Consider the following 15,733-nt stretch of genomic DNA (forward strand, 5'->3'; position numbering starts at 1 on the left):
ACAAAAACAGAGAAAAACTCTGACCAGGGTGGGAATTGAACCCACGACCTTCGAGTTAGATCACCGCTGCTCTACCGACTGAGCTACGAGGTCAGACGAGAGCAGGCCGTGGGAACTGAAGAGCGTTCACTACTGTAGTTCAGTCGGTAGAGCAGCGGTGATCTAACTCGAAGGTCGTGGGTTCAATTCCCAGCCTGGTCAGAGTTTTTCTCTGTCCTTGTGTGCGCCCATTTCCATCAGTAGCGCTAACGCACACATGGTTCATATGGGGTAGAAACTTAGCACTTCACATTACACATTACACTCTAATCAGTTAAGTCTGTTCAAATATAAGTGCTACACGGCCTACGTTTGCAAAACGTAACCCTTCCTTTTACTCCTAATCAGTTTTGAGTTTTTATGCTAAAATTTTCTCCCCACAATGATGGCCCTCAAATGCTCTACCTTGGGTTCCTTTTAATTTTGCATGCGGAAATATCTCTACAGCGGTGCTTTAAACTATAATTGAGTCAATTTTATTGCAATACCTATAAGTAGAATGGGGGACCTTCCAGGGACTGAGTGAGGGAGTGGTGTGTTAAATGAGGATCGATATTATAAACATTAATTTCATTTTAAATTTTGGTTTATTTTTCTTGGGCAGGTGCTGTTTAAGTTTCCAGAACCCCTTGATAAAATGTTGGCTGTTGTTGAAAGTGATCAATGGAAACGGATCCGTAATACTCTGACTCCAACTTTTAGTGCACATAAAATGAAGCAGATGGTTCCACTAATGAACTCAGCTTGTGACATGTTGATGAAACGGTTTGAAGACATACATTTCAAGCACAGGAGAAACTTATGACATCTTGAGCTTATACTAATAATTTGTTGAATTGATGCTTGAAGAGATGTATTTTTAATGTGTTTCTACCAGGTTTGACCAAAAAATCAAATTCTCCTTTTTCTTTGGATTTCAAAACTATGTTAACTAAACACTAAGTGACCCTTGAAATTTCAAGCCTTGATTTCACAAGACACCTGTTTATTTTTAGGGGAATTTTCCCATTTATAGGTCCACTTCTACTAACTTTAAAATCTTGAGAGAGCTGGATTGAGGAGAAAATGATGTCAAAGAGTCACTAGTTTAAGAATGCAATGCATGTGTACACGCAGCTGAATTAATATGCAGCATGGGAGGTTCAGGCTTTCAGACTTTAAACTTGTGTTTTGCATATACAAAAAGGCTGCACTTACATCATGCTGAAATTTTAAGCTAGTGAGTAAAGGACGTCAGTACGTTTTCCTAGATCCAGCTCTCTGAGGTCCGATCGGTCTGTTTTGACGTAGATAAGTAAAACAAGGAATGACCTACAATGAGCTACAATCACCTAAAATGATCTACAATGACCTACAGTAAGATACAATGACCTACAATTAGATACAAGAACCTATAATGACCTACAGTGATCTACAATGAGCTGCAATGACCTGCTTAAATGACTTATAGTCAAAGAGGCAGACAATAAACGATCAGGTCAGTGAAGAGTTTAATGAGCGGAAAACATCCGTTGTCACATTGTTCCGCAACGCTTTTAGTCCATTGCATGACAGCCGAAATGACGACAGGCACAGATAAACCTTGAATGGTTTTCCTTTGTTTTAATGCTAAATTGAAAATGTACAAATATCAACGCTTGGTTTCGCAACGGTTGTCAAGGAATGGAGTTCAGAAATAAGTATGAGTTTCTTCGAAAAACTCTTGTTCTTAGGCCATCGTAGTTTGATTAAGAAAATAACACAAACAGCGGTGATAAACATTGTATTCCAATTCATTTTTATAAAACTTGACGATTTGTATGCTAGTCAACACACATTTTCAAAAGTGACCGTTTTTGAAAACTATATATATATATATATCTTAAACATAAGGAGTCTGGAACCTAGACTGAGAAAAGACAAAGAGACCAGACAAAGGAAACGGCGTTGTCATCGTCAGCAGACTTGATTATCTTAATAAAATGAAGAAGTTGATTTCTGATGGTACCAAATTCAAACAATTAAAGCATAATCCAACTAAATCTAGAGAAGAGAGCCTTTCTGCATATCTTCGCAAAATCAAAAAAGACGGAATTATTGATGACGTAACATTCCACAAGATTCTACCCAGTGGATCTTCTCCTGGTGTTTTGTATGGTCTGCCAAAGGTTGACAAGGCTGGATGCCCTTTCCGCCCTATTGTTTCCTCTGTGAACACCTACAATTACAATCTTGCTTCCTACCTCGTTGGCATATTTCAACCAATTTCCACCAACCAACACACGGTTAAAGATTCATTTAGTTTTGCAGATTGGGCCAAAACATACAAATATAACAGGATCACTTTGACATTTTAGCGTCCGGAAAAACTGACTTTCTACAAATGTACCGCTTGATGAAACAATACAGATTGTACTCTCTCCCTGATCCTCCGCAATTACCTCGTTCTGTTTTGAAAGATCTATTACAGTTTGCCACTAAGAAGAGTCATTTTATATTTGATGGCCAATACTACCATCGGATTGATGGTGTAGCCATGGTTTCACCTTTAGGCCCCATTTTGGCTAACATTTTCATGTGCCACTTTGAAGAAAAATGGTTGATGAACAGCAGATTCTGTCCTTCACTTTGGTTCAGAAATGTAGATGACACCTTCACCATGTTTGACAGCAAGGACAATGCTAATGAGTTTTTAAGTTTTCTAAATAGTCGACACGATAGCATTAAGTTTACTCTTGAATTCGAAGAAGACAATAAGATTCCATTTTTAGACATCCTTCTCAAACGCTGCCCTGACAACACTTTCTCTACATCTGTCTACCGGAAGAAGACATTCACAGGCCTTTACACCAAGTGGGATTCATTCACACCGCGCAAGTACAAAATCAACCTCATCGGTACTTTCACCTATCAATGCTTCCAAATTTGCTCCTCGCCATCTTTATTACAGGCCGCTATTTAAGATCTGAGAAAGCTCCTGTTGCAAAATGATTACCCTCAAGGCGTTATCACGTTCAATATTAACGATGTATTGAACAATAATAAAACAAATCAAATAACCCTGTTCAAGCTACAGTCCCCAAAAAAGATATCTTAATCGTGTTACCCTGCTTAGGTCTTCACAGTAACCAAGTCACGAAACGTCTGAAATCCTGCGTATACAATTTCTACTCTTTCGTCAATCTCAACATCATATTCCAAAACACACGCCGCATCAACTCCTTTTTTCCATACAAAGGTCGCTTGAACCGATCTCAGAGGTCCAAGGTCGTCTACAAAGCTGTCTGCTGGGACTGTGATGAATTCTACATTGGCAAAACAAAACGAAGACTCCATGACAGAAAAACAGAACATTTCAAGGCCTTAGCTACACCCTCTAGCTAAAAGTGACCATTCATCAGCCATTGCTGATCATGTGAAAACCACTGGCCACGACATTACATGGGATCACTTTGACATTTTAGCGTCCGGAAAAACTGACTTTCACTGCAAAATTAAAGAGACTTTGTTCATTCAAGAGCTAGAGCCTTCCCTTAATGTCAATATTAGTAGTGAGAAGTTATTGCTGTTTTAGCTATTACTCCTCATTATGTCTAGACACGTACTGCTGCAGATTATTTTTCTCAGTCTAGGTTCCAGACCCCTGATGTTTACGATATATATATAGTTTTCAAAAATTATAACGGTCACTTTTGAAAATGTGTGTTGACTAGCATACGAAACGTCAAGTTTTATAAAAATGCGTTGGAATACAATGTTTATCACCGCTGTTTGTGTTATTTTCTTCGAAAAAGTGTCGAAAATCATGTTTAATGGCAATGAATTAAAGCGAGCGAAAAAATTACTAAATGCAAAGAGCACGCATGGACTTACTTCTCCTCTCCCATACACCACACTGTGGTTAGACTTCTCCTCTCCCATCCACCACACTGTGATTGGACTTTTCCTCTCCCATCCACCACACTGTGGTGGGACTTCATCTCCCATCCACCACACTGTGGTTGGACTTCTCCTCTCCCATCCACCACACTGTGGTTGGACTTCTCCTCTCCCATACACCACACTGTGATTGGACTTTTCCTCTCCCATCCACCACACTGTGGTCCGACTTCATCTCCCATCCACCACACTGTGGTTGGACTTCTCCTCTCCCATCCACCACACTGTGGATCACACGCGCAACGTGATCGCCCGAACTTTCCCTATTATGCATAACATCCACGTGGCCTTTTGACATCCCATTGAAAAATACTCGCAAAATATTCGCGGACCGGTCGTTTTCTCTGAAATTTGAAAGGATGATTGCTGACGAATATAGAAAGATTTTCATAACAACCAAAAAATTTCTGTGTTAAGCATCAGAATTCGAAGAAGAGCTATTAAATGCGACTAAATTTGTTGCGTGCGTTGCTATTTTTATGATTTGACTGTTGTGCAAATATTAAATTATGAAAATCTTTATTTTTAGCAGTTATTTGAACATAAAAGATGCAACGCTTGACGAGAAATGATATTTTATTTTGCTAATACAATGTATTTGAAAGAAGAAAATCTTCGCGGGAATGGTGGTGAAAATGAGTCAATAAATTTGCATACGTGTCTTGAAATGTGATACGCGAGGAGACAGGAATTTTATTTCTCTGACAAATGATTTTGTCATTGTAGTGTAAGATGAAATTTATTTGGGAAGCCAAGAATAATTCTTTAACTTCCAGGTTAATCCAATTTATTGCTACTATTTGCTAGTGCGAAGATTGTTTACATGAAACTCACGCTTTTTGCGAATTTTGAGTGTCATGAAATTACATAATTTGCGTGACAATATATCCCTTTTCCCTAACCCAAAAACATTCAGATAGTAGCAAACTTCATATTTACTTAACCATTTCTTCTGCCTTTAAGCTTGTCAGCATTGTGATCTGCGATAATTCGCAAGTCTGTTTTTGTATCTCATAGATGTTTAAAATTTTCAATTACATGGCCACTCAACCTCTCGATTGTGTAAATGGTCGTAAATAGTTCACCCTTAGATACGTTTCTCAGGAACCCGACAAATAAGGCTTCCTGACCCGACAGATGAAATCTAAATATTCAGTTAAAATTAAAAAACCAACGACGGAGGTTTCTTGGCTAAAAAGTACGTTGTTTTACTCTGATAACATTCTTTCCCGTAGTTCATTCAGTTGACACAAGGTGATCACGTGCACAATGATGGTTGCCTAGCACGCGATCAATTTCTTCCTTTTGACAAAACATCATGACCTTTCCGTTTATTCATAAAAGTCAGAGAATGCACAAATTTTCGTGTTTTTAAAATCGATTTTCATTAATCTTTGATGAGAATTCGATTCAGAGTTTCGTCATCTGTCTTTTGGCTTCTCTTTTTCTGGTGCAAACGCAAAGCCAAACAATGTTTTGATCTGGCATCAGATTAGACTAACAAGAAGAGGAATTATGAAGCGGAAACAACACCTTCAGTCCTTTCTTAGTGTGTGCAATAAACGTTTGCTCAGTGCAACTGCAAGACATGCTGGAAAACGTCCGTCAGAGCAATTCCAGTTAGTTTTTTGCAGACTATACTGATTTAAAGAAGAAAGGAGTGAATTTTACTCAAGAGTGTGTTTTGTTATCTTTAAACTGAATTTATTACCAACGCTTAAAAAACTAAAAGACCTCAAAATGGGACAGGACATCACAAAATAATTAAACGTGTGAACGTGTGAGCCAAAGGGCCTCTGCTGGCGGGACATGTGGGTGACCTCTCAAATGGTCTTAATGACGCCCCACTTGAAAAATTAACTGGAACGCTGTAGTTCAATACCACCCAACTCAGTGCCTTCTTTCTTTGTGTAACGTGTATCACAGGCAACCCAGTGTAAGCTTTTTGGAGCTTCTAGTGTAATAATAATTTTGCACCCGGGCTGAAATCGAGCATGTAATCGCAACAAAATTTCAGCCCGACTGGCAAAGCGAAATTTCATGTAATCAGTACCTCGAGGTTTTTATTCACCGCGATGTTCAGGTCTTCGGCGAATAATTGTTAATTTTAAGATGCGATCGCTTCTAAGTCAAAACTACCTTGCATCTCATTTCCGCTTCATCAAATACAACACAAGTCCTTGTTTCATGATTCGTTCTCCTTGAGCAATATTGCGTGATCCTCCCTATTACAATATACCGGTAATACTATATATAGATACTTATGACGTAGTCTTCGGTCAAGCTGATTCATCCATTTTAAAACAACAAAACAACTTGGCTGCTTCAGGCTGCTTTAACTACTTCTTCAGGAACATGGATTTGTTTAAGTTACTCGAAGAGATCTTTTCTCAATATTGGACAACGACAATAGCTACAATCGTAATCCTGTTTGTTTACTTTAGGGGGATTGCACCATTTCGCACCCTGAAGAACATCTTTGGTGACCAGGTTCCAGGACCAATGCCTCTTCCATTTATCGGCAACATGCTTGATTCGCTGAGGCATAAAGGTCTTATGCATATCCAGTTGGACGAATACTACAAGAAGTACGGAGATGTCTTCGGGATGTTCTTATTCGGAAGTTATCCGACCCTTGTTGTCGCAGATTTGGAAATGGTGAAACAAGTTTACGTGAAGGATTTTCAAGCATTTCATGATCGGCCGGTAATCTTTGTGACTACAAGCTTAACCTAATTTTTTTACAAGTTTGGGGCTAAAAGTTAAGCGATCGTGCCTTTGAGGAGCTACATCAACCCCTCAATCAGTTTTGAGTTTTTATATTCCTCGCCACACTTAAAGCCGCCCTTGGGTTCCTTTTAATTTTGGATGCCGAAATATCTCCACTGCGGTACTTTAAAATATGATAGGCTCAATGTTATTGCAATATCTAGTAGAATGGGGAACCTAGCTTCCAAGGACTGAGTGATGGGGTGGTGTGTTAAATGAGGATCGATATTGTAAAGTTAACTTTAATTTCTTTATAAATTTTGGTTTATTTTTCTTGGGCAGGTGCTGTTTAAGTTTCCAGAACCCCTTGATAAAATGTTGGCTGTTGTTGAAGGTGATGAATGGAAACGGATCCGTAATACTCTGACTCCAACTTTTAGTGCACATAAAATGAAGCAGATGGTTCCACTAATGAACTCAGCTTGTGACATATTGATGAAAAAGTTTGAAGAAATTTCAAGCACAGGAGAAACCTTTGACATCTTAAGGTTATACTAATAATTTGTTGAATTGATGGTTTTCCTTTGTTTAAAGCTTAAATGAAAATGTACAAATATCAAGGCTTTGCTTGGCAATGATTGTCAAGGAATGGAGTTCAGAAATAAGTATTAGCTTCCTCGAAAATCATCTTTAATTGCCATGAATTCAAGCGAGTGAAAAGATTACTAAATGCAAAGGGCTCACATGCCTGTTTATGGCCTATCACGCAAGACAAACTGTGACAACGATAAAGTCTTAATTACTGCAGGAAAAAAGTGAAGAGAAGATTATAAATAAGTTATTCTTGGTTCAGACTGCACAATGAAAAGTTTCGACTTGCTCAGCAACAAGGTTTTGATTGGTTCAGAGCACATAGCGGAATGTTTTAATCTATGTACTGCAGACATGATGCAGCTGCAAATTATCTTTTAATTTAGCTCATTACAGGTCATTAGTTGGTTTTAGCTTATAATGTACCTCATTGTAGGAAATATAATACCACATTGTAGGTCATTATAGGTCATTCATTTAAACGTGAGTAATGGCAAATAGTGAAATCAAAAACTTACACTCAAAGTAATCAGCCTTTGGATAAAAATCAAAGCTCAAAATTTTGCCAATCAAATGTTAAGCAAACAGTCGTTCAAAATCTGAAGAATGGAAGGAAGTGATTTTTTTGTCATAATTACTATAGCACTTTAAGGGTACTTAGGGTTACTAGAAAAATATCTACGTGCTTCGTGCAGCAGTGTCAGATATCATCCCTGATAAAAAGAATGATACTAAAGATTACGGAAATAACTACATAATCATGCAGCCTCAGTCACTTCATCTTCATGGAGGACCCTGAAGACTATACTCCCAGAGTGACGAGCAGCTTGAGGCCCAACAAACGGAGAACCGTCAAAGTCTAAAGCAGCAAATGAATATAGGGGCACTCAGGCCTAGAACATTTAAGCACAGAAAGTCAGCCATGATCTCACTAAGGCCTTATTAGGTCAGTGGTTAGCATCAGTGAAAGATCATTTCTCCAGTCCACGTTTTACTGTAATGCAATCTGTTCTTTCTTTTATGCACGTCAGTTACATTTTACATTCATTGCCCATATAGTTACCACAATGAATAATATTGGAAGGTTATAGTGAAACCCCAGAATTTGATGTTAAAACATGAAAGTCAATATCACCACCTGCCACCAAATGCTGATGTCTGTTGAATATATGTCAAACATGCTGATGGTGGAAATCGTTAGTCACAGAGATTTATCATAGCTGCACTAGCACAACCAAAGCCTGCCAACAAAAGCATAATATAATGTCATTATGTCCTGAAGTTAACTTCGATGAAGATCCTACATTTAGTCGCCCTTATGCAAAAGAATCCAGGGGGGCCCTTGGAGTCCAGATCCCAGATTCAATCGGACAAATTTAGGCTGTGTAGGAACTATAATGAGACTGTATATCACATTTTAGCCCTCCTTCAGCCAAAAATATATCAATTGCTCAACATTGATATTGCGAACAAGATGTACAATACAATATGTACCATACGATTTTATTTCCTCTCGACATGGTTACTTAATTTAGTTATAGTTGCCAATGATGTCTCCATTGTATTAAGTAAAAGTGCTTGAGCATGGTGGCCAAATAAACCATTCTGTTTCCTAGTTAAAATAAATAAATAAATAAATCTAACCCTTGTATGCTACTTGTCGATGTTACATTTAATACAGGCAAGGAAACAGAAAGAGCGTGGAAGCACAGAACAAGATTAAGAATAATAACTGTAGTAGTTAAAAGTAAAATATAGCAGAGGTAAGGTGGACAAGTTCCAGGAAGTAAGAGACACATTAAGACTTAAACGAAAGCGTAAATTGTTGTTTATTGACATTTCTTTTTTGTCTCATGTAGCTATTTCCAGGGACTTACAATGGATGTCATTTTACGTTGCGCATTTGGAATCCAAGCAGATTCGCAGAACAATCCCGATGAACCAGCTATAACTGCAGCCAAACGAGCTATCAATGGCAGCGCTTCTCAAAGAGCTATTATCACTATTCTTAGTCTCTTACCATTTGGAGATAAAATAATAAATGCTTTTCCCAGAATTTTGGCACGCAATATGGAGGAAATGTTAGGCATTTCAAAACAAATCATTGCTGTGAAGAAGTCTGCAGAAAGCAATGCATCAAGAAAGGTAATCATAACTAGCTATTATATTGCCCAGGTGGGCCAAAACCTGATTGGATCCTGATAACTAGTATGCAAAACGAGGACGGACAACTTCGAGCGAAAAAAAGTATATACATACGGTAAAAAATCTAAAAGAGTAAAAAATTTAATAAAAGGACGTTTCGGTCAGTGATCTTCGTCAGTTGCAGTGCAAGTGATCAATAAATTACAATTTCCTTAAATACGTTTACAGTACAAAGGATGACATAACATTACAAAGATGATTACATAACACGGCGTGATAACACATAATAGCAAAAAATTAACAGGTGATGAACAATCGGTAATTACTAAGCGGAAAACTATAACAATGCGATACAAAATTACGAAAAAAACAAACCAAAACAAACATACAAATAAAATGAAAAAAGAAAAAATTGTCGAGTCAACAGAAAGTGTCAAGGAACCAGCGTTAAAAATAGCAAAAGGGCGAAACGCTGGTTCCTTGACACTTTCAGTTGACTCGACAACTTTTTTTTTTTCTTTTTTTCATTTTATTTGTATGTTTGTGTCCGACCATTTTACACTTTTCAAAATATCAGTTCCATTTTTTGTCCAAATAGAAATTGCATGCTACAGTTTACGAAAAGTGATTAGACCGTTCCCATCCGATGAAAAACCGCCTCTTCCTTTCGTTTCCTTAGAGTTTTTTCATGTTTTTCAATTAAACGCACGGTAGAGGACTGGGACTAGTTGCGCATGCGCCTTCTGATTGAAGTGAGGTCAGATTTCTATTGCAGACGTTAATTCAAAGAACCATCCATGTAGCCTTTTTGTGGGGCTCTTTGAATAAAAAGCTTCTTTACCAACCATTGTCTTTCCGTAGTTAAGTGCCACCCCCCTTGAGCCCCGAGCAAGCTCCCAACAATGTGAGGACGTGCAGTGTGTTATGGGAAGCATACAGCCCATAAGACTTACAAAATTTGGCTGCCACTAGTTTTCAACATGATAAAGTGGTACTGTGATCAAAAAATGACTTCCTTTTTTTTCCCTAACATCTGCCTTGCAAAACTTTTGAGCTTTGATTTTTATCCAAAGCCTGTTTACATTGTAACCCTAAGATCGTCGTCTTTAAACGGGACTTTAAACCGAGCTGTAGAGCTGCGATGGGCCGCTATTTGTGCTCCTTGAACCGACCTCTCTTCTTTAATTCTCTTGAAACCTGCGATGATTTATTGTATGTTTTCCAGGAAGTGTTACAGATCGGCCTTGATATATTCATGCCTATGAAACGAGTTCGTGCTATATTAGCCGACGCACCGTGGTTGTCAGAAAAGCTCAAATCTCTGATTCAAAGGAGGAAAGAATCTTTCTGTAAACATGGAGCTGACTCATGTCTTTTCAAGTTTTACAGAAATTCAGTAAACCGTGAAAAGAAAACTTGCAAGGCCAACTTTTACAATTCTAAAATACAACAAATGAAAGGTAATGACTCTAAAGCGTTGTGGAAGGAAGTGAAGCGCATCAGTGGATATGAGCTCTCAGACCGGTGATTTGCTCAGTAAGATCAAGGCTGACGAGGTCGAAGGTTAATCCACTCTGGAACTAGCTGATGCTATCAACAAGGCCTTCGTTGAGCCTCTCGAAGAATACAGACTGCCCATTCCCCTAAGCCCATTGCCTTTAGGGGACGATCCTGAGTTCTTGGAGATATCCGAAGAAAGATCTTTTAAATCATTGTCCAGCCTCAACACCGCAAAGGCCGCAGGCCCTGGTGGCATCAACAACTGGCTACTAAAGGAATATGCCGAATGTCTCGCCTTCCCAGTAAAAACCATCATCAACGCATCACTTAAGCAACAGCGACTACCCAATATATGGAAATGTGCCGACGTAACACCCCTGCCAAAGACAAATCCCATAGAAAACCTGAATAAAGATCTGAGACCGATCTCTCTGACACCTGCTATGTCCAAAATCGCCGAGTACATCGTTGTACACGATTACGTAAAGCCTGCGATAATGAAAGTTCTCGACCCCAACCAATTTGGCGCTGTCCCAAAATCTTCAACTACAATCTCCTTGATTAGTATGATCCATGATTGGACAATCGCAATCGATGGCAACCGTTCCACTGTTAGGTATATACTTTTAGATTATAGGAAAGCTTTCGATCTTATCGACCACAGTATTTTCTGTAATAAACTATGTGACCTGGATTTACCAAGAAGTGTCACCAACTGGATCATCGACTTCCTCAGAACCAAACTAGTAGATGGATGTTACTCTGAATGGGGCTCAGCTCCATCCGGAGTCCCTCAGGGAACAAAGCTTGGTCCCTGGTTGTTCGTCCTCATGATAAACGATCTGGTTCTTAGTGGTGCCTGTCTATGGATGACACTACGGCATCTGAAGTCGTCAGAAAAGGCGAATCCAGCGCTGCACATCGTATTGCTGATGGCGTATTTGCTTGCTCAGAGAAGAACAAGCTACAACGAAATTCTGACAAATGTAAAGAACTAAGAATTTCTTTTGCTAAAACGAAGCAAGCTTTCCAACCTGTCGTAATTGATGGAAAAGTAATTGTTTATTTTCTGCATAGAGGTATACTCAACAGCGGGAGCAGCTGTAGAGTCAACTATTACTAGTTGTATATCTATTCTTCTATTGTTGGCAATTTCAATTCTGCATGGCAAGAGTTGGGAATTTGTGGAGGAGTGGTGTTGGAAGAGTTGTCAACTGGTTGCAGTGCATAAAATCACCTACACCTTATATCACAGTTACCCAATTTAAAATTTGGCAACCAGTTGTCGTGACCTTTCAGTTGGAAACTCTGGTTCTGTTGCTTAAACGTAGTATATTTAAGCTAAATAGAAAAGAGAACACAATTATAAACATCATGTTTTCTGTGGCAGTTTTCTGGCAGCTTGAGAACACCTCTAATACCCAAGACGTCTACGACGAGCTCAATAAATGAAATAGAGTGATAATTTCCACAAAACGTGCGAAGTATAGTAATTGTGAATTTGATAGCAGCTACCCTAGGTATGACAAGAACACTTTCATGCCCCTTCAATTTTTCTTAGATTCCAGCTGCACCCCATGCGTTATTTAGAATAAAAATTCCCTTGTAGATTGATGCTACTGCATGGAGCCCAGTGCAGGGCAAATCAATTTATGTCATTCTTTTCGGTAGGACCTTTTGGATCTTATGCTGATAGCAGCTCAGGATGAAACCCTCCCGAAGACAAAGAGATTGACTGATGCTGAGGTGCTGGCACAAAGTGTCGTATTCCTGATTGCCGGCTACGAAACCAGTAGCACTACACTTGGATTCGTTGCCTATTTCCTTGCCACTAATCCTGATGTTCAGGCAAAACTACAGAAGGAGATTGACAGTGTGTGGGATGACGAAAGCAAAATGCCTTCCTACGAGACAGTGAATGGGTTGCCATATTTGGACATGGTGATTTCAGAGACCCTGAGAATCTACCCACCAGGTGAGGAAGGATAATGGTGATGAATGAGTTACAGGGATGGGGTAGGAACACTGGGAACTTTGTGCTTAATCCAGTCATCCCATGTTAAGGTTGAGGGTTAGAGGTTCCATGGGGTGTGGTTATTTTTGAGTCTTAAGGTTCACACAGTTGTTAGAAAACCACCAGGTGACCATTTCCTGAAAAATAATAATAATAATAATAATAATAATAATAATAATAATAATAATAATAATATCTGACCTGCTAATCGCCCTTTCTCGCAGTCGGAGACTGAATTATTAAGGGCGCAGCTCAACGAGGTCGGACCGAAGGAAAGAGCTGCCCATAGTTTTTGGACGACAGCCGAGTGGACTCTAGCTTCTTGAGTGCTTGGCGCAAACCTCCTTAGTGCAACGATAAATCGATAGTACGGGCTGAACCGTTTAATGTTTGTGTTATAACATGACCAAAATATCTTGTGTCAGTTTCACGACAGTCTTTTGACATCCTTTGTCGTCTTTGAATGCCTCTCGCTCGCTAACTCGTCGAGCTGACTTTTACCTATTAAGTGAATTCCAGCTCGACGGTAAAAAAGCCTTGCAAATCGTTTTGCAAGTGGCTCGGCCAAAATACCCGCGGATGGGTGAGTTAATTAAAACATATCACATCTAAGTCTTTTTCATATTGCTGTGTGGAAATTTCAGCATTTTCAGTGGTACGCTGATCGGTCATTATTGCAGTATGGGGAAGAATCATTTTTTCCCGGTGTACGCGTCAGTGTTTTCGTCATACCCATTCACCAGTGGGAAATAGTAAATGGGTAATTGACCATTCAGAGGGCGCGCTTTACTTTTGTTATGTTATAAAAGTTTAGTATAATTACATAAACGATTATTCGAAATTCTCTGCGCTGATTGGTTGCTCTACAGGTGATTTTTACGCGATAATCACCTAAGCGTTTTTTTTTTTTTCAAAATGGCCACAAGCCGTTTTGTGGATGTGACAGAACAAGAAATTAATTGTTTTAAAGAAAATGCATATTTTTCAAATAATCACCAATAAAATTATTCTAAGACAATTATTCACCTCAGACTCAGTGAATATCGGTTAACAAAAACCGAGACATTGCTATTGAGCCATGTATACTAAATTAATTAAACATTGTGGCCCACATAATCTGGTTTAAGACCCAATAATTTAATCTGTGAGCGCGGCGGAACTGATTGATTGAGCATTTCCTTGCCGACCAAGTGATTCGAGCGTACGTTCAGCATAGGGACGCTCCACAACCTGCCAAGAGAAGTCAAATAATTTATCATGAACTATCAAGTTAAACAAACTGCTCTGGCGAGGTTACAAGATCTTACATTGCCAAACACAGTTGCGTACTTTTCATCCTGCTGGACAAGGTATTCCTCGTGAACACTCGCAGAGCGTCTTGTTACCTGTATACAGGTTGTTAATATACCAACTATATATACATATCTTGAGTATAGTCTACCCTTGCGGTAGAGTGTTCGATGCGTTTCGCAGAGCGTAGTATACGTATATCTGAGGATTGAACTAATCAATAAGACATAACTTCTTCTGTGACTCTGAGTTTCACGCTCACGCGATCATTAGAAAGTCTGTCTGATGATCGCGTAAGCGTGAAACTCGGAGTCACAGAAGAAGTTATGTCTTATTGATTAGTTCAATCCTCAGATATACTTATATACATTTTTTTTTTCTTTTTCCAGCCGTCGCTATTCATCGTACATGCACCGAGAATTGTCTTTTGAAAGGCTTGAAAGTTCCAAAGGGCCTCGTGGTAACGATCCCACTCTACAGCCTTCATATGGACCCCAAAGTTTGGCCCCAACCCGATAAGTTTGACCCAGAGAGGTTTACTCCTGAAGCCAAACAGTCACGTGACCCCTATGTTTACATGCCATTTGGCCACGGTCCTCATAACTGTATTGGAATCAGGTTTGCGCACATGGAAATGAAGCTGGTACTGGCTCGTATATTAAAGAAATACAGTTTCCAGACTGCGCAAGACACCAAGATCCCACCTGAAGTAATTATCAGGGCTACATTAGTGGCGAAAGAAATCAAGCTGAAGATTACCAAGCGAGAGTAACTAAACGTCATCAATTGTTAGAGTAATCTTTCAACTTACAATAGTTTTAAGATTCGAGCCCTCCGTTTTGACTCTAAAGTTCAGGTCTGGAAACACCAACATTTATACTAGCCGCAACGTTTCAGTTAAGGCTTAGAGTCGATAAATTAATAGCTATGTCTCTGTTGCTATTTCTGGATGCGTCACTCACGTAAAGGAAATCACTCACCAGAATCAAACCAAAAACCTGACTAAATTGCACAAAAGATTAAACATTAGCCATCTAAACAAGCGCATATTAACTGAAATAATGTTTTTAGTGACTTAACTTTGTATTACCTCCTTTTGTTTTTAAAAATACTCCAAACACGTAAATAAATACTCCGAACACGTAAATAAAGTTCGTGTATGTATGTATTTGGTGACCACATTATTGTTGAATCGTGCGTTATGTGCTCCTTGAGACTGACGATTGACTAACGCCGTTCAACTGATGGAAACTTGTTGAATGGAATAGCGCTGTAACGCCTCCACTGTAATTTGTTCAACTTTGGGCAACAACGTTCAACTTTTTGAGTTAACTATTTCAGCCTTCAACGGAGTGAGGTGATGTGGGATTGCGGAGAATTTATTGGTTCAATTGTTAAAGGAACGAGGCTTGTAGCCTCCTCCACAGACATCTCTGTAATAATCTCCCTAGAGAATGATAAACCTGAAGCAGTAAAGCAACCTAACTCCCTCTCATTGTTTTTCCCTTCTCTCGCCTTTTTTTCTCT

The 15,733-nt window shown here is 39.1% G+C and overlaps 1 protein-coding gene across 2 annotated transcripts; it reads left to right on the top strand.

Moving 5' to 3' along the window:
• The first annotated feature begins 6,240 nt into the window (after positions 1-6,240).
• On the top strand, positions 6,241-15,357 carry LOC138041172 (cytochrome P450 3A8-like). Of its 2 annotated transcripts, XM_068886943.1 has the most exons (6): positions 6,241-6,326; positions 6,402-6,663; positions 7,009-7,214; positions 9,117-9,402; positions 12,574-12,877; positions 14,596-15,357. In XM_068886943.1, exons 1-6 carry the CDS (start codon positions 6,313-6,315, stop codon positions 14,976-14,978), a joined length of 1,455 nt encoding a protein of 484 aa, XP_068743044.1. In that variant the 5' UTR covers positions 6,241-6,312; the 3' UTR covers positions 14,979-15,357. The 2 variants fall into 2 exon arrangements, with proteins under 2 accessions (XP_068743044.1, XP_068743043.1); XM_068886942.1 differs by having other exon boundaries at positions 6,245-6,663.
• The last annotated feature ends 376 nt before the right edge of the window (positions 15,358-15,733 follow it).

This window comes from Montipora capricornis, chromosome 3, assembly GCF_036669925.1.
Source record: "Montipora capricornis isolate CH-2021 chromosome 3, ASM3666992v2, whole genome shotgun sequence".
Classification (NCBI taxonomy): domain Eukaryota; kingdom Metazoa; phylum Cnidaria; class Anthozoa; order Scleractinia; family Acroporidae; genus Montipora; species Montipora capricornis.